Source organism: Protopterus annectens, chromosome 1.part2, assembly GCF_019279795.1.
Source record: "Protopterus annectens isolate FY-2018-M chromosome 1.part2, PAN1.0, whole genome shotgun sequence".
Lineage (NCBI taxonomy): Eukaryota > Metazoa > Chordata > Ceratodontiformes > Protopteridae > Protopterus > Protopterus annectens.
The window spans coordinates 555,207,845-555,229,752 of NC_056727.1; the positions used below are offsets into that span (position 1 = coordinate 555,207,845).

The 21,908-nt window shown below is 46.1% G+C and overlaps 1 protein-coding gene across 3 annotated transcripts in view; it reads right to left on the reverse strand.

Annotated features, from left to right (window-relative positions):
* ATL2 (atlastin GTPase 2) overlaps positions 1-21,908 on the reverse strand; it is a 1,083,407-nt gene that overhangs the window by 778,648 nt on the left and 282,851 nt on the right. For all 3 annotated transcript variants that reach the window (XM_044057663.1, XM_044057671.1, XM_044057677.1), the window contains exon 4: positions 4,276-4,410. In XM_044057663.1, coding sequence (XP_043913598.1) covers positions 4,276-4,410 — 135 coding nt within the window. The remainder of the gene's footprint in view (positions 1-4,275; positions 4,411-21,908) is intronic.

Here is a 21,908-nt window from a genome sequence, read left to right on the forward strand (position 1 = left end):
TGCATCCCCAAGACCAATGCAAATGGTTACGACGCACATCAGTCTTCTCCTCCAGAGTGATGTAAATGGAGATGTCTAATTGCATGGTAGACCTCAACCATGCATTGCCCAACACAAAGTTTGTACAACACTACAGGAATCATTTTGATGTGTGGGACACAGCACTGCTGATGAGTGCTTGTCAGGGCCCACAGAGGTGGACTAGATGCTGCCACATTACTTGTGCTGCCATATAGTGTGTACAACGTTGTGTGGTGTGGTGGGGTGCAGCCACTGGCTGCTGTCTGCTGGAGGATACTGCTGTGGTGGCTGTTACAGGGCCTGGATGTTGCAGGTTGGGAGATTCCTACAACAAAGTACTGCCTGATTCTTAACACCATGTTATGTCTCATACTAGAAAAGACATTTAGGCAGCAGAACCAGGCTTTCACCCACTGGCAGAAATGTTTTTGTTCTCATATCTGTCTTGCTCACATTACTTGCTGCTACATCATGTTCCCAAAATGGAAGCTAGTGACACATACAAATATGAAGACCTGCTGTAGTACAGCCCAAATGCTACTTCATGCATTTTTTCCCAAATTAAATTGAGTTTGGATGTGTTTTTTTTTCCTTTATACTCAAGAGCAACGTGTACTGCTTTGCAGCAGACAATTCTGAATCACAACATGCTTTCAATGTCCCTTACTTGCATCTACATACATCTCAAACTGTACATCTTCATTTGCATGTCATTCCAGTTATACAGCTCTCTCTATGCCAGTGTCTTTTGGCTACTTACCCTGTATTGCTAGCTGGTTCTATAAATTACCACAGAATTATCACTTTTCACCTGCTACCCTTGTCCAATTTGCTGTACCCTCCTTGTGGCTGCAGAAAAAAACAGGTAACAAAAATAAGAAAAAGTGGTCTGCTGGCAGCCTTACTGGACTTCAGTTGATTGCAGGTGTAGAGTAGTCCCCTTCTGTCCTGCCCCAGTCCCTTCCAGAAGGCCTCTAACCACATATGGTGCTGTCAGCGTAGAAATGGAATAAGCTCAGCTCCCCACTAGCTGAACATCAATGGGTTAGGCCATAGTGAAGGCTTTGACTAATGTTTAACCTATTGATCCATTTACATCTCCCTGTGCTTTGATTAATTCCCATGAGTGTCTGATGAACCCTCCTGCCAGTTTCCACAATGGCCACCCTCCAACATTAAAGACAGATTCTCCTACTTCCTTTGGCAGGAGTGACAAATTGACACATGTGAGACTCCATGTTGTGCACTTCCACGAGGTAGTTCTACAATGACTGTAGGTCACGGCTGGTGATTTGCAACTAAATGAATACTAGGAAGGTCTAGGTTATTTCTACACAAATACAGAAGTCTTTCTCATGATGTGCATTAAGACTGAGATCTGAATCAAATAAGAAGATCAGAAGTACAAGTCTAGGTATATCATTTTAAACCAGTGAGTGAGGTTAGCACAGCAGCTACTACTATGTCAATGGTGGGAGTCAGAAAATGCAAGAATAGTGTTACTAATCCTGGGACTTCAGAAAATCTATTTCAGTTACTGTGAGCAAAGAATCTCTAAAGTCAGACTCAAGAGAGACCGGCATCGCAGTAACTCATACGCGCGCACACAGACACATATACATTTAATGGCTATTTACTACTACTATTCTTTTCACCCGAACCAAAAACAGGATGAAACTTATTTGGAAACTCATGAAAGGGCCTTGAGCAAGCTATGCATTTTGCAATAAAAAAGGCCCTGCTCCCACAATGCAGTATAGACTCAGACTCATTTTAGCTGTGATGAAGAAATACCTCATTTAACAGGCTAATTTGCATGTCTCTGAATTGAAGTTACTGTTGTGACATGCAGATCAATGCTGATCTGCACACGCAGCAATACTAAACTGCTGCTCAAGTAGGCATTCACTCTCCCACACACAACCACACAACTATAAATTCAAACATACATACCACAGTCCCTGTAGCGGTCCTGACTTGTCTATCCTCCTGTCGTTCTGTCTTCCTGTGCCCCTCACCTCCCTGATCCCCTTAACGCTGTTTGTACATTATAGCCCTTGAGGTTACAGTAGTCCTGGTGTCTAGCGGCTTCCTCTACTCCCAACACCTGTAACAGTCAATGTGTTGGTATAGTATGGCACCATTGCAGTTTCCCTGGTGTCTAGTGTTCCTGATTCCCATATTGCTGTTGGTGCCATTATGGCACTTAAATTTAGAGTAATCTCTGGCATGTAGTATTTCTCACCATGCCAAATTCCTGTATTTCTGTCGGTGCCATTACTGCACTAACAGAGTATTCCATGTTATTTAGTGCTTATTTTCCACCCCGTTCCCTTGTACTGCTGCCAGTGTCATTATGGGACTTGCATTTAGAGTAATCCCTGGAGTGTAGTGGCTCCTCCCCATCCCCCTATTCCTATTGTCCCTCTTGCTTAGGTAGGTGAACACATCCTTTTGGCTGTGTTCCCTACTTCGAACTGGTAGGGCCAGCCATGCTGATCATCATGGCTGAGCGAGTTCTTGAATCACACAGTGCTGAGATGCCTTCCTGGAGGTGGCTTGAAGGGATGGGGGAAGCACATGGTTAATTAGCATACGAGTCTCCCCTGGACTACTTCATTAGCATTCAGGACAGTCACGGTGCCAGCCCTACATGGTGCTGCACAAAGACATGGTAGAACAGTATGCAGCATCAGGTTAGGGGCATTGCTGAATACAAAAAGGTTGCAGTGACAGTTATACCTTTGTATACAGCTTGCTGTACCTTTCTGAATGCACCTCTTATTCTATGCAGTGTTAAAAATAAAGGACAAGCAAAGCTAATTCACTGCACAGCAAGCTACTAAATGTGGCAATCAAGTGAAACAAAACTTCTTCATTCTGTACGAAAAGTAAAGCTAACAGATTTCCTTATAAATTGCACCCAGGTATCCATATCAGTAAAGTCTCTAGCAACAGCTCTTTCCTCGACTCAGATTTTACAACTTCCACAGCATTTGGAATGCCTTCTAAGAATCTACACATCATAAAAGAAAATTTCTCTCGCCTGCATGAAACACCCATGATGCAAAACCATATGACATAGAAAACTACCAAGGGCCAGTCTAGATAACATGGTTTTATGTGAAAAGGACCAAAGTTCTTCAGTGGCTCAAATTCCACAGACTACTTCTACACCAAATAATGCATCAGGACACATGCAGTTTTCCTAGATTAACAGTCCAGCAAGTCTGTTCTTAAGCACATCTAACAGAGAATGCATTGCCCTTATTTAAATAACCCAATATATTTGCTTAGCAAACTAAGATTTGCTACTACTGTTACCTCTGCCTCAACATCTCACTTTAACACTTACAACCTAATTACCCCATTAAGGGGCAATTGTTATGTGGTCTATAAAGCAATTTCTAATGTGGTTCTATCTGAAAATTTGTTTCTGGAATGCACTGCTGTAAGAGGTAATGTCAGATTAGGGAACCTAGTGCTGACAGTAAATATTTACATCACAGTAATGTGCAACAGATACATTACACAATACCTTCCAAGATTATGGAATAAGACTTAATTTACAGCCAAATGAACTTTAGCATTGCCTTCTTTTAAAAATAATTTCAACACTTATATGGGAAGCAGAAAACAAGCATAGGATTACAGCAACCAAGCTTCTTCCCCTTCTACTGCAGTCATAGACAGAACCCACTGCATTTCTGTCCACTATCTCCTGACAGACCCTTTCTATAATCTCAGAATACTCCTTTGACAAAATCAGCCAACTCATGCCTGCCCTGGTAGCAGAGTATCTTGTATTCTCAAAGGCAAACTTCCAAAACAGCCATGTGATACACAACTGGAATGTCCCAAGAATATGATCACCAGTGAACTGATATAGAAACCAACCGAAGGCTTGCTAGGAAAAGACCATCATACTAAGAGATATGGACACAAGGTAACACTTCTTAGAACAATAATGTTACAATACTACCCTAGCCAGTGCAAACGACAAAAGTCTCAATTAGTACATTTACTTGCATACTGCAAATGAAGTGATCGATAACAAAACAGCATTAGATGATTTTATACATACTTTAACATTTGGAGTTCTCAATTCATTCTGGAATACATTTTTAATGCACACACTCTCATGGCATATTCTACTACGCAATGTCTCACGAAACTACATAACTTTTACACCCCTTCAAAAGCAGCAAAAAAAATTATGTTTCAGTAAGTATCTGATTTGTAAAGCTCCCATACCCGACTTCCATCAGGTTTATCAAGTAGAAAAACGTCACTCCAAATCTGTATCCCAGTTGTTTCTCGTTCACAGCCTCCGCGCCATGAAAAGCCAGTTAGGGGTTCATCATCTTCTCCAAGCCAACGGTCAGAATTCTACAAGAAACAGACAGTACAACGATTAATAAAAATCATTCTAAAATTTAAGTTCTGTACTTACTATAACTAGGCATCTGTGCTGTCTATTTTCATTCTTCCTCACCACAGTGTCTCGGATCCAATCCTCTGATCTGATTCGGCTGCATTCTAGTAGACTTCCAATCCAAGCCTCATTTTACCCCCCTTTACCCACAATCCCCCAGTACATCCCCAAGTCCTCAGATCAAGTTTGCTGCCTTTCATGTGCAAATGTTACTACAATGACATACCAAAAATGTCAAGAATCAGCAAAGAACTTCATTACCTGACGAGGCTCAAACTAAGAACCTGTGGGTTTCTTAAACTGTCCAGGAATTCTTCCAGGAACATTGGAAGGGGGATGGTTGGGTGGGAAGGCAAGGAAGAATGCAAATGGACAATACTGATGCCTAGTACATAACTTTAAACTCAGATACTGTCCTTTTCATTCTTCCTCACCACTGGGCCAGAATCACCAGCTACACAACTTCTGGGTGACCCTCTCGGAAAGATGTGGCAGAGCACTGCTGAACTGAAGGAAGCTCTGCTTCTAGAGATAATGTCGAATTTATAATGCGTGACAAAGGCTTGTATTGCAGACCATGTTGCAGCTGCACAAACGTCCTCAATTGAAGATCTGGAAGAGAAAGAAACTGAAGTTGATATGGATCTGGTTGAATGGACTCTAGGTGGGTGAGAAACTTAAACCTTTCTCCTGGTACATCACAGAAATGCAGTCTGTAATCCACTTGGCCTAAGTGATCTTAGAAACTGCGAAGATAAAAACGTTAACAGTCTGTGAATATCAAGAAGGTGGTAGCACATATTCACCTTTGAGAAACTGGGAAAGAATACTGGTAGATGAATGGACTGGATGAGATTAGATTCGGTGGCTACCCTGGGCATGAAAGAAGGATTGGTATGAAGGGATACTCTGCCTTTGTGGAAAATGAATAAGGGGGTTTCGCTGATGCCTGCAGCTCAGAATTTTTTTTGCTGATGTAATCGCCACTAACAGAATAGATTTTCAGGAGAGAAATTTCAAATCACAGGTACCTTCCAGTTCGAATGGTTTCTGGGTCAATCCTTGGAGAAAGAAAAGTTGTGTAAAATCTTACCATAACCATAGATGTCCCTCTTCCAGGTTGCAGTACTCTGCATATGGGTTTACCCTTCAGTCTCTGGTACATACTGCCAGTATCCAAAAGCTTTCAATCCACCTATGGCGCCTGAGACATCTGATGTAGGTGAGATTTCATGGGCCATAATGGTGATGTCAGCACACCAGAACTCAGAACAGAATCCTCAGTTGGAGCCAGACCTATAAGAGCAATGCCATATCATTGCCATCCAGGAAGGGACGTCATTAGCTGACAGGAGGGGAAGGAGGGAAGGTACACTACAACATGGAAGAGAAGAACATCTATGGTTATGGTAAGATTCTACACAACTTTTTTATGTCCTTCTATTCCCATGTTGCAGTATTATTATGCATATGGGTGAGTGCCAAAGCTCACTGAGATTGGGGTGGTGGTCTAGAGGCAAACTCTGGAATCCATGAAGGATAGCCCTGGTGAACCCTGCCCTGGATCTGGTGATGTCAAGTTTGTAGTGTTTGGTGAAGGTGTGGACTGAAGACAAAGTAGCAGCTTCCAGGATACTAGAGGTATCCAGGCCCTTAAAGAAGGCCCCTGAAGAGGCCATTGCTCTTGTGGAATGAGCCTTAATTTTACCCTGCAGAGACTCAAAATGGAATTGGTAACACAGGGTGATGGCTTTGGAGATGCAAGTACAGATATAGTCTGCTTGGTCACTGCCTTCCCCAGGGCTCTGGGGTGAAAGGATACAAAATGTTGGTCAGCCTGTCTGATAGGCTTGGTATTGTGCAGGTAGAATCTGAGTTGCTTATGTACATCCAGGGAGTGCAGCACTCTCTTAATGTCTCCTTGTGGGTTTGGGAAAAAGACAGGTAGGTGTATGGCCTGATAGAGGGACATGTCATTAACTACCTTGGGCATGAAGAATGGGTCAGTCCTGGGGGTGACAGTGTCCTTGTGAAAAACGAGGAATGGGGGAATAGCCATAAGAGCGTGGAGTTCAGACATTCTTCTGGCTGAAGTTAGGACCACTAACAGAACAGTTTAAGGTTAAATGCTTTAATGAAGCTTTAATCAGCTGGCTCAAAGGGCGGTAGTGCAAGCTTCTCGAGCACATAGTTAAGGTCCTAAGGTGGGAAGAAGGTTTCCTGGGGGGGTGCTAAGGTGAAGTACCCCCTTGAAGATTTTGGAAGAAGTCTGGATGCTAATGGGGGATTCCAGAAGCAGGCATGCAGAAATAGCAGACAGATGGACTTTGATAGAAGAATAAGCCAATCCAGTCTGTAGTAGCTCACACAAATAGGACAGCACTAGAGGGGGATCACTCAGAAGTGGGTCCAGCTTTCTTTTATGACACCATGTAGTGAATAGTTTCCACTGAGAGATATGATTTCCTTGTATTGGTTTCCTGGTCTGCTGCAGGACATTGAACATGTCCTCATTATAAAGGTATCTGAATGGGATCAGAATCTTGTCAGCCATAGGGTTAGGTGCAGAAGCTGCCACTGTGTATGGATTGTTCTGTGTGAGAAGGTTCACCCGGGGGGGGGGGGTAACTTGTGGCGACTGCCCTTGGACAAGTGACGGAGTAAAGGGAGCCAGTGCTGTCTGGGCCAGTAGGGAGTCACTAGCAAGATTTTTGGGTTGTCCTGCTGAATGTTTAGCAGGAACTTTTGAATGAGTGGGAAGGGGGAAATCCAAATAGATATTTCCCTTTCCAGGAAATTGAGAAGGCATCTGTTGCCAGTGCCTGTGGTTTTGTTTGGTGTCCTAGTGCAAAAGCCAGGAAGTTGACTGTTGATGGTAGAGGCAAACAGGTCTATTTGAGGTTTACCCCACCTGTAAAACAGGTCCAGGAAGACATCTCTGTGAATCCATCCATTCGTAGTCGTTTGTGCTGGTTCTGCTTAAATAATCTGCCTGTGTGTTGTGGAGAGAGGGAATGTAGGCCGCCTGCAGGGTGATTTCCTGTGAGGTGGCTAGTTGCCAGACCAAAAGGGCTAGTCTGCAGAGCAATCCCACCTGCTTGTTGATATACCACAGTACAGTGGCATTGTCTGTGTATACGTCAGTGGCAGAGGGTGGCTCCCCACCCCAGGTCTGAGGCGTCTGTGTGCATGACCCAAGTGGGTTGAGGTGGTTGGAGAGGAAGGCCTGGGTTGTTATTTACCTGAGCCAACCACCATAGTATTTCCTTTTTCAGGCAGAGAAGGGGCACAATGTGCTCCAGAGGCTGGTTGTGTTGCTTCCAGATTGACTAAAGGTACCATTGTAGCTTTTTTCATGTGCAATCTTGCTAAAGGAAGCATGGGTATGGTGGCTGCCATGTAGCACAGAGGTTTGAGGTACTACCTTGCAGTCAGCTCTGTGAAGTAAAGGACCAGGAGAGGTGTTCTATCAAGGAACTCACTTTTGGTAGGGGTTGGTATACTTTCATGAGACCTGAGCGGATCCCTGCACCCAAGAAATTAAGAAGTTATGTACTCACCATAACGTTCCATCTGAGTAGGTAGCTTCATTTGTCTGCATCCTGTGGGTCTTGGATCCGATATCGGATCTGAGCCGGCAACTTGTTTCAAGCTAATGGATCCGAGCTCCTAGCTCCTCCCCTCACCCATAATCCCCTGCTAACCCTCCATGACCTCAGATAGAGTTTGCCCCTCAATATATACCCAAAAAAAGGGTATCCAACTAAAAATTGATCCGAAGGAGGAGGGGATGGTTGCAGACAAATGAAGCTACCTACTCAGATGGAACGTTATGGTGAGTACATAACTTCTTAATCTGAAGTAGGGAGTTCATTTGTCAGCAACCTGTGGGACAGAGTCCCCAGCTACCTGCACCTTGGGTGGCCATCATGGAAGGATATTGCGAAGCACCGCAGAGCCAAAGGATGCTCTCCCTCTAGAAATCATGTCCAGTTTGTAGTGGTTAATAAAGGTATGAGATGAAGCCCAAGTGGCTGCCGAACAAATATCATCCAATGGAACTCTAGACTTGAAGGCCGCAGAAGTAGAGATGGAACGAGTGGAATGTGCATGAACTCCTTCGGGTGTGGGATACATTGAGAAATCCAGCGTGATAGAGATACTTTTGAAATTGCTTTCCCCAAATTAAATTTGGCAAAGGAAACGAACAGCTGGTCGGATCGTCTATGACCAGCTGTTCTAGGAGTATAAAAGTGAAGCTGCCTATGAACATCTAATGAGCGTAGCTTGTACTCTCCCTTATTCTGATATTTAGGGAAGAAAACCGGTAAATTTATGGATTGATTTATGTTGGTTTCTGATGCTATCTTGGGAAGAAAAGAGGGACTGATCCTGAGGTACACTGTCTGGGTGAAAGATCAAATAAGGAGGCTTCACAGAAAGAGCTTGAAGCTCCGAAACTCTTTTTGCTGAAGTGATGGCTACAAGGAATGCTGTTTTCCAAGACAAGAATTTGAGATCTACTGAAGCAGCGGGTTCAAAAGGTGGAGCAGTCAAGGCTTGAAGAACTAGTGAAAGATCCCATGGTGGTATGGCTTCCTTTATAGGGGGTCTAAGTAAGAAGGCGCCCTTGAGAAAGGTTTTACACAACTTGGCCAACATCAAAGGCCCTGCATCATGTCCCACAACTTGGCCGACATCAAAGGCCCTGTATCATGTCCCACATGGTAATGTGATATGGTTGCCAATTGCACTGACAGTTGAACAACTAGCGCCTTCCTGAAAGAGTTCGGTTAGGAAGTCTAATATGGACGGAAGAGGAGCCATAAAGGGATCTAGATCATGATGCTCCGCCCAGATGGAGAAACGTTTCCATTTACTGCGGTACACTTTCCTGGTGGAGGGCTTATGCGCTGCCACAAGGATGGCTTTGACTGGTGAAGAGATACCGGGAGTCCTAACTAGGAGTGGAACTGGAGCAACCAAGCTGTCAGTTTCAGATTGTCCAGGTTTGGGGTCGGTAAGTTCGACGGATGGGAGATGAGATCCGGACTGGGATCTAGAATCCAAGGAGGATTCACAAGGTGAGACCACAGGTAAGGGAACCAAATTTGCAGAGACCAGAATGGGGCAATGAGGATCATCCTGCTCCCCAACCGCGAGGCTTTCTGTAAGAGTTGCAGCATCAGGGGTAGAGGAGGATAGGCATAAAGTAGACCGGGTGGCCAAGCATGCACCAGAGCGTCTCTTGGAGTTTCCCCTGGAGGGGGGATTAGAGCGAAGAAATTGCCGCATTTGGTGTTTGATGGAGACGCAAAAAGATCGCAGCAGGGTTGCCCCCATATTGCGAATATCTGCTTCGCTACTAGTGGATTGAGAGACCACTCGTACGGGGTAAGAAAGGTGCGTCTGAGTTTGTCCGCTAGGATGTTGGTCCGTCCCGGAATGTGCGTTGCAATCAGAAAGCGGTTGGTGGAGATCGCCCATTCCCACACTCTCATGGCTTCGCAGCATAGAGGGTAAGATCTGGTTCCCCCCTGTTTGTTGATGTACCAAACAACCGACATGTTGTCCGACTGAATTGCAACCGTTCCTATGGGGAGGAGATCCTGAAGTGCTTGCAACGTGAACAGCACCGCTCATCTCCAGAACGTTGATATGCAGGGAGGTCTCCGTGTCGTTCCACGTGCCTTGGAGCATCCTGTCTGAATAATGTCCCCCCCCACCCGAGGCAGGAGGCGTCTGTGGTCACCATGGTGAGAGGGGGAGAGGTGCAGAAAGGACGGCCCGTATGGAGGTCTGAAACTTGGAGCCATCATAATAGAGCCCTCCTGCAAGCCTTGCTGATAGCAATGGGGTGGTGAAGCGGAAGGGACAAAGACCATTGCACTAGAAGTGCCCATTGCAGTACCCGCATGTTCAGACGGGCGCATGGAAGGAGCGTAATCGCTGCCGCCATGGAGCATAGTGCCCTCAGGACCAATTCCGCTGGTGAAGTCTCTGATTGGAGGATAGCCTGCATATGGAGTTGCAAATTCCGGATTCTCTCGGAAGTTAGAAAGGTTCATAGCTCTCTGGTGTCTATTCTGGCTCCTATGAATTCTATGACTTGTGTTGGGGCTAGAAGGGATTTGTCGGCATTGATGGTGATGCCTAACTGTGGGGCTAGGCGAAGAAAGAAGTCTCTGGCTGAGCAAAGTAGATGCCTTGCTGGGGCGGTCAGGAGCCAGTCGTCCAGGTACGGAAAGACCTGTATTCCCTGGAGTCTTAGGTGGGCCGCAATCACTGCTAATACCTTGGTGAACACCCTGGGGGCTGTGGTGAGGCCAGAGGGAAGGACCCTGAACTGGTAGTGACTGGCTCCCAGCCGGAAGCGGAGGAACATCCTGGATCGTCTGTCCATTAGAATGTGGTAGTATGCATCCTTGAGGTCTATAGAGCACATCCAATTGTTCTCCCTTAGAAGGGGGAGAATAGATTGAAGAGTGTCCATTCGGAATTTTTCCTTGGTTACTGACAGGTTCAAGCGGGAAAGATCTAGAATCGGTCTCAAGTCCTCAGTCTTTTTTGGCACCAAAAAGAACCTGGAGTAGAACCCTAATCCGAGCTGGTCTTGGGGGACGGGCTGGATGGCTCTTTTTCTTAGCAGCTGCTGAATTTCTGCGGCTGCGGCCTCCCTCTGATCGGGTGGTACATCGGGGAGGTTTTTGAATTTGGGGACATGGAGTAATGGTATTTTGTACCCTCTGGATATAATGCAAAGCACCCAGCGGTCTGTCGTGATGGACTCCCATGCCGCTAGGTGTTCCGAGAAGTGCCCCCCCCCCCGACTGCCTTCAGAGTGGAGCAGCCGGGCAACCCTTCAGGGCTGCTGCGCGGGCCGCTCAGAGAAAGGTTCTCTGGACCCAAAGTTTCTCGGAGCCCCTCTGCCCCTGGGGCGGCGTCCTCCCTGTCCTCCTCTGCCACGGAAGGACTGATTGTCCGGAGCGGGTTGGGAATATTGCGATTTCCGGAACCACATCTTCTTCTGACCCTTTTGGTTCTTCGAAAAGGACTGCTGGGGAGCAGAGAAGCGGACTCCGACGGCAGACGTCTTCCAGTCTTTCCCGCTCTGGACAAGTGTCTCGCGAACCGTTTTGCCAAAAAGGGCAGAACCATCGAAAGGGGCGTTCGCAAAAGACGCTTTAAAAGGCTCCGCAAAGTCACAATGACTGAGCCAGGCCTGACGTCTCATGACTAGTCCTGCTCCGCTAGCTCTAGCGGCTCCCTCTGTGGCGTGGGACAATAGCCGCATGGAGGTATTTGAAATTGATCTCAGAGTGGCCATTCGGGTGGAGTACAATTGCTGGTCATCCACCGACATGGACTCAGGAGGGGAGGCAGCGTATTCTTTGATAAGATCCCGCTGCATCCTGATGACATGTGCCATATAGTTCAGAGACCTTACTGGGAAGGTCGCTGAACTAAAAACTCGCCCCTAAGTGGTCCATCGAGCGGGACTCCTTGCTCGGTGGATGGACTGAGGGGCTCTCCTGAGCAAATTCCCTCTTCGTGGCTGCCGCAGTCAACATGGCATCTACGGGGGGGCCCTTACTCCAGTGTGATCGGTCTGAAGGGGGGCCCCTTACTCCAGTGTGATCTGTCTGAAGGGGGGGCTAAGTATTTTGTCCGGGCGTTTTGGTATTGGCTCCACGGTGTCTGGATCCTTCCACACCCTGGTGGTAATGAGGTCCACCAGGGGGTCGGCTGGAGGGGACACCCAAGAGGTAGACGGGCCTGCTTCGAATGCCTCCAGAAACACAAACTCGTCGAGGAAGACTTGGGGGCAGACCACCCACCTCTGATCCTCAGCATCTCCATGATGTCTCCAAAGGAGACATCCTCAGGGGGTGATCTTGGGGAGCCTTCCCCTTCCTCCAAGTCCGTGTCCTCTGTTAAGGACTCGGGGGAGTCCACGTGCCTCCTCTTGCACTTATGCTTGCGGGGCACTTCCTCAGGGGGACTGTCCGAGGAGGCCTTGCACTTCCTCGGGGGGGGGGGCTGTCCGAGGAGGCCTCGCCAGCAACATCTTGTTCCAACTGAACCATCTGAGACATTGAAGCAGGCTGTCCCTTTGGCCAGGTGATGGAAGCCTGGCCCAGCAGAGAGGGAGTGCAGGGAGGAGCAGAGACAAGGACCGGGGGTCCGGATGCTCTCAACAGAGCCTTCTCCACAACATCGAAGGCCGAGGGAGAACCACTCTCTTGGATCCGAAAGTCGGCTCCCACTCGGATCCGATGAAGGGATCGGAACCGGCACAGAGACCATCGGATCCAAAGGACCAGTGAGCTCCGACCTGGACGGAGCCGAAGGCACACTGAATCCCTCGGATCTGAAGCTCGGGCCACGGCTCAGAGAGGTCGGATCAGACAGGCTCGAGGGCAGGGTCGGATCCGAAGCACCGAGTACTGTCGGCGCCAACCCATTTCCCGGCTCCACCGCTGCTCGGCTCTGAACGCTCCGAACCCGGATAGCGGGTCGGAGAAGGAGCAATAGGATGGAAAAAGAGTGTCAAGCTCCCCCCCGAAGGGGGGTGGGGTGGGGAGGCAAGAGCACTCCCATCTGCAGTTGGGCCTGGATGAACCTTCACATCATCCAGTCCAAGTCTGCATCAGACATACTAAACGTAGATCTTGAAGAGGTCACCGAGGCAGGCCTGGAATGCCGCCTCGATGACCTCGATGGAGATCAGGCCTCCTCCTCCTTGGGCCCCGGGGAGAAACAAGGGGATCGGATCAGAGGAGAAGGAGACCTAGAAGCAGTGGAGGGAGAAGCCCGCTTAACTGGCGGTGCCAAAACGGAGGTCTCGGACCGCCGCTTGTGGTGCTTCTCCCTCCTGGCCTCCCTGTCCTCAGACACTTTAGCGGAAGTTTGAGTCCCGGACGGAGGAAGGGGGGCAGGAATGGCAGCAACCACAGGCTGTGGTGGAGCCACGGAAGCAGCAGAGTCCGGGGCTAAAAGTCCCGCCAAGACCAGCTTAGACCTCCGCTCTTTCAGTGCCCTGGGGTTGAACGCTGCACAAATGGTACAGCCTGAGGAGAGGTGTTCAACCCCAAGGCACCGAACGCACAGAGTGTGGCCATCAGCCGGGGAGAGCTTATGGCCACACTCGGTACATTTAGAAAAAATGGCTTTTGGGGCCTCAGCCATACTTAAAGAAAAATAAGTAACACACACACACAGGCCCCAAAAAAACACACCACCAACACACACACTCTAACAACCAGCGAAGGGAGGGAAAACTACTTAAAAGAAATTATTTTTACTGTAAAGGGAACCTAACACTTACACACTTAAAAATTTTAGTGAAAAATTTAGAAAGTTGACAGAAAATAGAAACTTAACTGCCCAGTACTAGACGAGCTCACAGGAATCCAGCTATCCACAAGCGCGGTAAACTAGATCCGAGGTCATGGAGGGTTAGCAGGGGATTGTGGGTGAGGGGAGGAGCTGGGATTTTGGTAGGTTTATCTAAAATGCCAGTGAATGAAGGAGGGTCACCAATAACTGGATGTGCCCTTGGAGGGTTTCTTGGCTGGCAGCCTGTTAGCATGTAGTCCAACTAAGGGGAATATCTGTACTCCCTTTGTCCTGCAGTAAGCCACTACAGGTACCAGGCATTTAGTGAATACTCTGGCTGCAGTGGAGAGTCCAAAGGGCAAAGCAGAGAATTGCAAGTGTGAGGAACCCACCAAGAATCTCAAGTATTTCCTGTAGGAGGGCTTGATTGAGATGTGGACTTAAGCATCCCTTATAGCTAAAGTAGCCAGGAATCCTTGTGGCATAATGAAAGGAAAAAGGGCTGGCAGAGTTAGCATTTTGAAGGTAGGGACCTTTAGAAAAAAAGGTTGAGATAGGAGAGGTCTAGAATGGGTCTCCAGGATCTGTCCTTTCTGGGATCCAGGAAGAGCCTTAAGTAGAGCCCTCTTCCTTTTGCAGTAGAAGGGACTGTCTTCTATGGTACCCTGATCTAACAGGGTCTGGACTACTGGTTGCAAGAGGTGCAGTTGCTAAGCAGGTGGTCGAGGAATGCCTCGCCCTATGGGAGGAGAGATCCAGGACATAAAATAACCATTCTGAAGCATGGAAAGGACTCGCTTGTCCGAGGCGAGATGGGTCCAAACAGGGAGACAGTGGTACAGAAGGAGGGGGGAGGAGAAGGCAGGGGTGGCAGGTAGTCAGATGCTATCTGCCCTGTATTGAAAGGGGGTCCTCTGGCTAGAGGGAGGTGATGCTCTAAGCTAGAGGGGGTTGTTTCCTTGTGGGCTTACAAGGCCTTGGAAGAGCAGAGCGGGAGGTGCTTTCTAATAAACTGGGTTTTTTGCTGGATAGTTTCTGCGAAACCCAGCTATAGATGAAACCAGTAAATGTACCAGGTCCTGCATTTCTTTTTTCCTTTTGTTGCAGGGATTTGAAAAGTTCGGCCACCTTAGAAGGAAAGAGTGCTGCATTATCCAAAGGAGCATCACTGAGCTTTGCCCTGAAATCATCTGGCAGAGGAGGTAGGTGAAGCCAAGTGTATCTTGTGTAAGACAGACGCTGATGCTGCTGACTTGGCAGAGGATTCAGCAGCATGGTAGCTACACTTGATAAAGTGCCTGGTGACCTGGGAGGAGAGAGCCAGGAGAGAGGACAGTGATGCGTTGGCAGGGGAGCCTGGAATATTTACCAGGTGTTTGGTGGCAGATTCTAAGAGGGACAAGGTATACTTGGCCATGTGGGTCTGGTAGTTTGTAGCTCTGAAGGCCAAGGTAGACGAGGTGTATATCTTTTTGCCCAACCTTTCTACTGTCTTTGCCAGCTGGGAGAATGGTGGCAGTAGGTAGGAGTTTGGAAGCTTTGTCCGTAGAGACTGATAATGGCAGGATTTGCTTGGGTGCACTTAAGCAGTTGCTTAGAAGTGTCAGGCACCTTATAAAGCCCGTCTGCTCTGTGTGGGGCAAGAGGTTGCGAGTCAGGGTTCTGAGATGCAGAAAAAAAAGGCATCTAAAAAGGCAGGCAGGATAGCAGGAACTGCAGATGGGCTGGGGGTTTCCATCTGAATGAGGTAGTACCTCTTTTGTACCTCAGTCATTTCTGAGGATTTCCATTTGAAGTGATCCTTCACCCTGCTTATTGTCTCACTAAAGGTCAGGTTTTCAGCTGGGGAGTCAGGGTCCACTGACTCTTCCTCTGGGGATCCGTATCCCCAAGGGGGAGGAGAGTTGTGAGCTGTAAGAAAGAGATTCCTCAGAGGAATCTAAAAGAACTTCCTCTTCCCTAGTCATTGTGTCAGTAAGCTGGGGCCTACTGCTCAGGAGACTAGGAGAGGTGGAACCAGAAACAGCAGTGGTAAGCCTTAGTGCCATAAAGGCACTGAAAGCCTGCCAATCAGGCATGCTTTTCTGTAGAGGGAGAAATGTGTTTCCTCTTTACTCTTCTTTTAAGACGGTCTGTGGACATCTGTCTAGAAACCGGAGATTGCAAGGGCTCAGACGATTCCTCAGAAAAATGCAGGTTCCACCACTGGTGATGGAGACTGGTGCCGGAATAGCCTCTGCAGACGTGCCCCCGCCTACGGATAGTGCGGCATACTGAGAGGTACCTACGATCTCCGGAGTGGACGATCAGAGTCCAGACCCAGGAACCAGGCCTATGTTGGCTACAGGTTGGGGATTGGCTGGAAGAAGCTCAGCAGCAGACGAAGGCCATAAGGCCCTGGCCTTTTTTGGTGGTTCTGCGGAGACATCCGAGGAGCCCTCCATCTGTAACATAAGCTGCTTCAGACAATTAAGATAAAGGTTAATTTCCTGGAGTGCCTGTGAATCTTTACATGATAGTATGTGCCCTGAAAATCTATGGAGCACATCTTATTATCCTTGCACAGAAGCAGCTGGATTAGGTTCATATGGACTGTACCGGAACCATTCAGAACTTGGATTTCTTTGCATACCGACTCAGTCCGCTTAGATCCAGGATTGGTCTGCAGTACCCCATTTTCTTTGGCACCAAAAAGAAGAGGTAGTAAGTTACAAATCTTGTCTGTTCAATTGGGACCTTTTGGAGGACTCTCTTCAGAAGCAGCTTTTGGACTTGGGCTGCTAACTCCCTCTGACTGGGTGGAATGTCAGGAATTTTTTTTGTTTGGTTTTGTAGGAAGAAGGGAAAAGGGAATGTAATATCTGCTGGAAATGATGTTTAGCACCCAGTCGTTTGTTGTGAAATTTGTCCAGGTTTCTGGGTGCAAAGAAAAAAACATGAAAATACGACAAAAATGCCAATAAAAAATATAAAATTCACCAGCTGGTGCTTTAACAAGAACGTCTCGAATCTCTAGCGCTTCTGCAAGAAATGCCTTTTAGGAGTACATCAGTAAGGAAAAAAACAGTGCCATTTTATACAAACTACCAGTTATAAAACAATTAATTAATATCTAAAATGTAAGTACTGTATTTCTATTACATTTAGAAAACAATTACATCAAAAGTTTCTATGAACATTCAATATTAAGCCCACAAGGACAAAGTATTGTATTTTAAAATATGAATACTTTTATATAACAAACTATATGTTTAGTAAACAAAAGATGAGCAATGCGCCACACCACAGAACGTATCTCAACGATTTATTCAAAAACTATATCTCAACAAAACGAAAACAACGGACTAGCGCTTTCAGCTATTAATGTGTGGATCTGAAGAAGGCTTTAATAGCTGAAAGCGCTAGTCCGTTGTTTGTTGTATTCATTTTGTTGAGATATAGTTTTTGAATAAATCGTTGAGATACATTCTACGGTGTGGTGCATCGCTCATCTTTTATTTACTGTTGTGATTTTGTTGAGCAAGCTTAAACGGAACATTCTTCTGCTGTTTTTTCAAACTATATGTTTATTCTTAAACTCACGAGTTGCCAACACCTCAATGAACTTGTTCTAGGATGCGGACTTGCAGAGAGTCTGGACGGCTATTGTGAAACAACTTAAAATACATGGCAACAGGATTAGCAACTTTTTCCATTTTTATGTCTCTAATGTGCTCCTGCAGTCTCAATTTAAAACTTCTCTTGGTTTTACGTATATAAGAGAGACTGCAGGAGCATCTGAGAACATTAATAACATTAGATGTTACACAAGTAAAATGTCCTTTAGGACTAAAGGGAACACAATTGATATACCAAAAAAAAAAAAAAAAAAAAAAACATTTACATACTGAGCATCTAGCACAACCACTAGTGCCCAGTACACCTAAAGTGATGCATAACTTATCCAGTGGCTTAACAAATTTACTGTGTACAATAGTGTCCTGTATATTTCTACCTCTTCTGTATGAAAATATAGGAAAGCTGCATAATATATCACAAAATACTTTAAATAAAAACAACCAAAAATGCTTAATTATCTTAACTTGTTCATGAGAAAAACATTGCAAGAAATAACTGTGTACATTTGCCTGACTTCTAACTTATCTTGTCTAGTATTACTGCCAGTATATCTTCTGTAGTGTTTCATAACGGAAGTACTGGCTGCTGACAAATCACTTTGCACCAATAAAATTATTTTTTAGTTTAACCAGTGCCTTCTGGATATCCTTCATGAAATATCCCCTTCTCAAGAACATACTTGTAGAAGTACACATTTCCTTGTATAATTCCTTTTCATCAGTACATAATCTGTACACACTCAGTAACTCTCCATAGGGTAAAGAATACAGCAGATGAGATGGATGGCAACTGGCTCTATGTACGAAATGATTACTGTTGTCAAACGTTCGATGAGTTATAGTTTTAACCCCCCCCTCCCACTAGACCTGTTAAATCAATATCCAGAAAACTTATACTTTGGCCCCGTTGAAGTCCACATTTGATTTGAAACCTATTTACATCCAAATCTTTAACAAAGTCAGATAAATTAGCCAACCTACCCTAACATAAAAATACTAGGTCATCTATAAATCTACAATAGGAAACAAGTTCTAAAAAATTATGTCTATATAAATACTCCACCTCACAAAGGCCCATAAAAAGGTTAGCATAGGCAGGTGCAAATGATGCACCCATGGCCTATTTTCTGAACATAAATATCTTCACAAAAACAAAAATAATTACTATGACAAAATTCTATCAGTTCTAATTACTTAGTGGACTAGAAAAAAATATCCTCAGACCTCCAGAGAAGGGTAGCCAAGCAGTGCATCAGGAGCCCTGATGGGGTTTGTTACGAAATGAATCCCTAAAGCCCTGATTCTGCAGACTCCCTCTGCCTCCAGGGTGAAACATGCCATTGAAGCCTTCTCCTTTGCCTCTGGAAGAGGAATCTCTCCATGAGTCCTGAAAACATCCAGAGACTTGCAGAGCCACATTTTCTTACCACCTTGTTGGGTTCCTGGGGAAGGTATGCTGAGGGGTATAAAACTTTATTCCAACAGCACACAGGGTCTTTCCATCCTGCTCCCTGCAGGTAAGCGTTTCCTTAAATGATTGTCCAAATAAGGAAACGCCATCAAAAGGTGCATCAACAAAAGAAGTCTTAAAAGGTTCCGCAAAGTGACAAAGCCTCCTCCAGGCAGGACGCTGTATGGCTATGCCTGAGCTGGCTGCCTGAGAGAAGCCTTCTGTTGCATGGGAAAATAACCTCATCATTGAATTAGCTACTGACAATAGAGTGGCCAGCTGTGGAGAATTTTTTAAGATCCTCAGTCAACATGGACTTGTACAGAGAACTTGAAAGTTATTTAATTAAATCAAATGGGTGAAGTGGGCCATAAAATTCAACAACCTCAGTGCAAAAGTAGCAGAGACTTAAATGTGCTTCCCGAATATGTCCATTACTCTGGACTCCTCGTTTGGAGGATAGACAGTGGAGCTCTAGTGTGCAAGCTCCTTTTCCGTAGCTGCTGCCACAACCATGGCATCCATTGTAACCCCCTTACTCCAATATTGCTGGTCGGCTGGAGGTCATACGATTTTATCTGGACGCTTGGGAATCTGTTCAACAGTGTCTGGCTTGGCTCCTTCCAGGCCCGCCAGGAAAAGATAGATAAACTCATTTACTGGGATGGGGGGGGGGGGGCTTTGGGGTCACCCAGGAAAATATAGAGTCAGCCTCAAAGGCCTCCAAGAACACAGTCTCCTCAAGTGAGGGATTTTAGGAAGACCAACCATCTCTTTGCTTAAGGATTTCCATGATGTCCCCAAAGGAAGCATCACAGGGTAGTGATCTGGGGAACCCTTCACCTTCCTTGAAATCAGTCTCCTCCATGGGGGAGTCTATATGCCTCCTTTTACACATCCTCAGTGGGATGGTCTGGGGAGGTATCGGAAGAGGAAGGACGGTCCCTGGGGGGGCATGAATGCAAACCTTCTGAAACTGGCTGCCCCGATGAGGCAGAAATGACAGGCTCCGAGCTCAAAGGAGATAATGGATGTAGATAATGGATGCAGGATAGGAGATAATGGATGCAGGATAGGAGCCAAGGTGCATGAGGACAGTTCCTTTGCTGCAGAGAAAAATCCTTCTATGACCCAGAAAGCAGATGGACCCAGAGAAACCTCTCCCCCCTCCTCCAAGCCGAGGCAGTCGAGGAAGGGAAGACTTGGATCATCCCTGGATCTGCGCTGCCCTGAGAGAATCAGCCCAAAGCTGTCTAGGGCCAAAGCAGCCAGTGGAAAGGACAGCTCTGAAAACACAGGAGCTGAACCCTGGCCCTCAGACTAACTGCAGACCTCTCAGATCATAGACGAGCTCTGATCCGAAGACATAGGTGCTGAGCTGGTCAGGGTCACAGTCGGAGCTGAAGAAAGATGTTTCTTCAGATCCAGCAACATGCCTCTAGGGGATCTAGGACCCTTAGGCTCCGAATCAGAGGGTTGGATTGAAGAAAGAGGTAAACGCTTTCTGGTAGAAAAGCTCATGGATCCAGTAGGGGACGGAGTTGGAATAACCCCCATCTGAATTGGAGCTTGAATAAATATCTGCATCATTCTGTCTACCTAGCTCAAAAAATCTCCTGGATGAAATGGAGGTGGTGACCTGGAATATTTCATAGGACTAACAAAAATTTTCCTGGTAGGGTTGAGGACATTGCCTGAATGACAACGTCTGGGAAACTACCTCCAACTATTGAATATGAAGTCTTAGGGTCCAAAGAAGGGGAAAATTGGACAGAAGAACTGGCTGACTGGGCCAAAGTCATCAGATGAGGATAAAGTAGAATCAGAAACTGGCTGAGCAGGTGTCGAATCTGAGGCAGTAGGACCTGAACTTTTGCTTTATTTGGCTGATGGCTCTGAGGATGAAGGAGACTTGTGATGCCTCTTTTTAGGCTCAGAGGCCATCACAGTAGAGGGGGCTTTGAACCCAGCAAGTAACAGACCTCTCAAAATCAATTTATTCCTGCAATCCGACAGACCTCTCAGATTAAAGGTACCACAGATCACACAAGGTGTGCCCAAACGGCCAGCACCCAAAGCAGTACATGCACTTCTTGTAGGCATCCGAATTGGTAATCTTATGCCCAGAAGTGTACTTTTTGAACCCGATAGGTCTGTTGGACATAGTGAGCAACAGCAGAGCCACATACACAATTGTTTATTTTAAGAAAACACACTCTGACGTACCTTAGATCTAGTTCCTGTCACCAGCGAGAACTTAACTAAAGAAAATTTTTAAATCTAAACTATCACGTCTTAAATAACTCTAAACTTTAAAGCTGAACACTAAATGTTAACTTTAAACAAACTCTAAACTGCATGCACGAGCTACTCTATACCTAAAATACACACAAGAAAGAACAAACACTAAGTTTAGAAACTAGTCCCAAAGGGAGGAGCAAAACTATAATACCTAACTTTACAATTTAAACTAAAGAAAAATATCACCGAAGGTGAAAATGACAGCACTATCAGGGTATATAACCAAGAGAGGCTGGATCTTCCATCTGTCTTTGATGGCAGCAAACAAGATCTGAGGACTTGGGAATGCACTGGGGGATTACGAGTAAAGGAAGAAGCATGAGGCTTGGACTAGATGTCTAGTACAATGCGGCCAACTCAGATCCAAGGATTGGATCAGAGACTCTGTGGTGAGGAAGAATGAAAAGGACAACATCAGATCTTCAATTTATGTCATTCAGTCAGATTCTGTGAGACTGGATAAAGTACAGTTTTGCAAGTTTCTCAATGTAACAGTACGTCTTAAGTGATTTGAACAGCATCTAGTAGTATCTGGGCTTACATATCTTGCAAAGTATGGTGGGATCCCAAATATTTTTAGGGGTTGTATTCCTCTACACAAGCCAGTGCAGGGGCCCCCGCCACTGTGTTCCACTGGTGTGGGCTGACACACCCTTATCAATGTCCCTTGTACTATCAGACTGTTAAGATCTACACAGCAAGAAAGCTTGTATCTCAGTTAAATCTGCTAACCACTCTCACATTA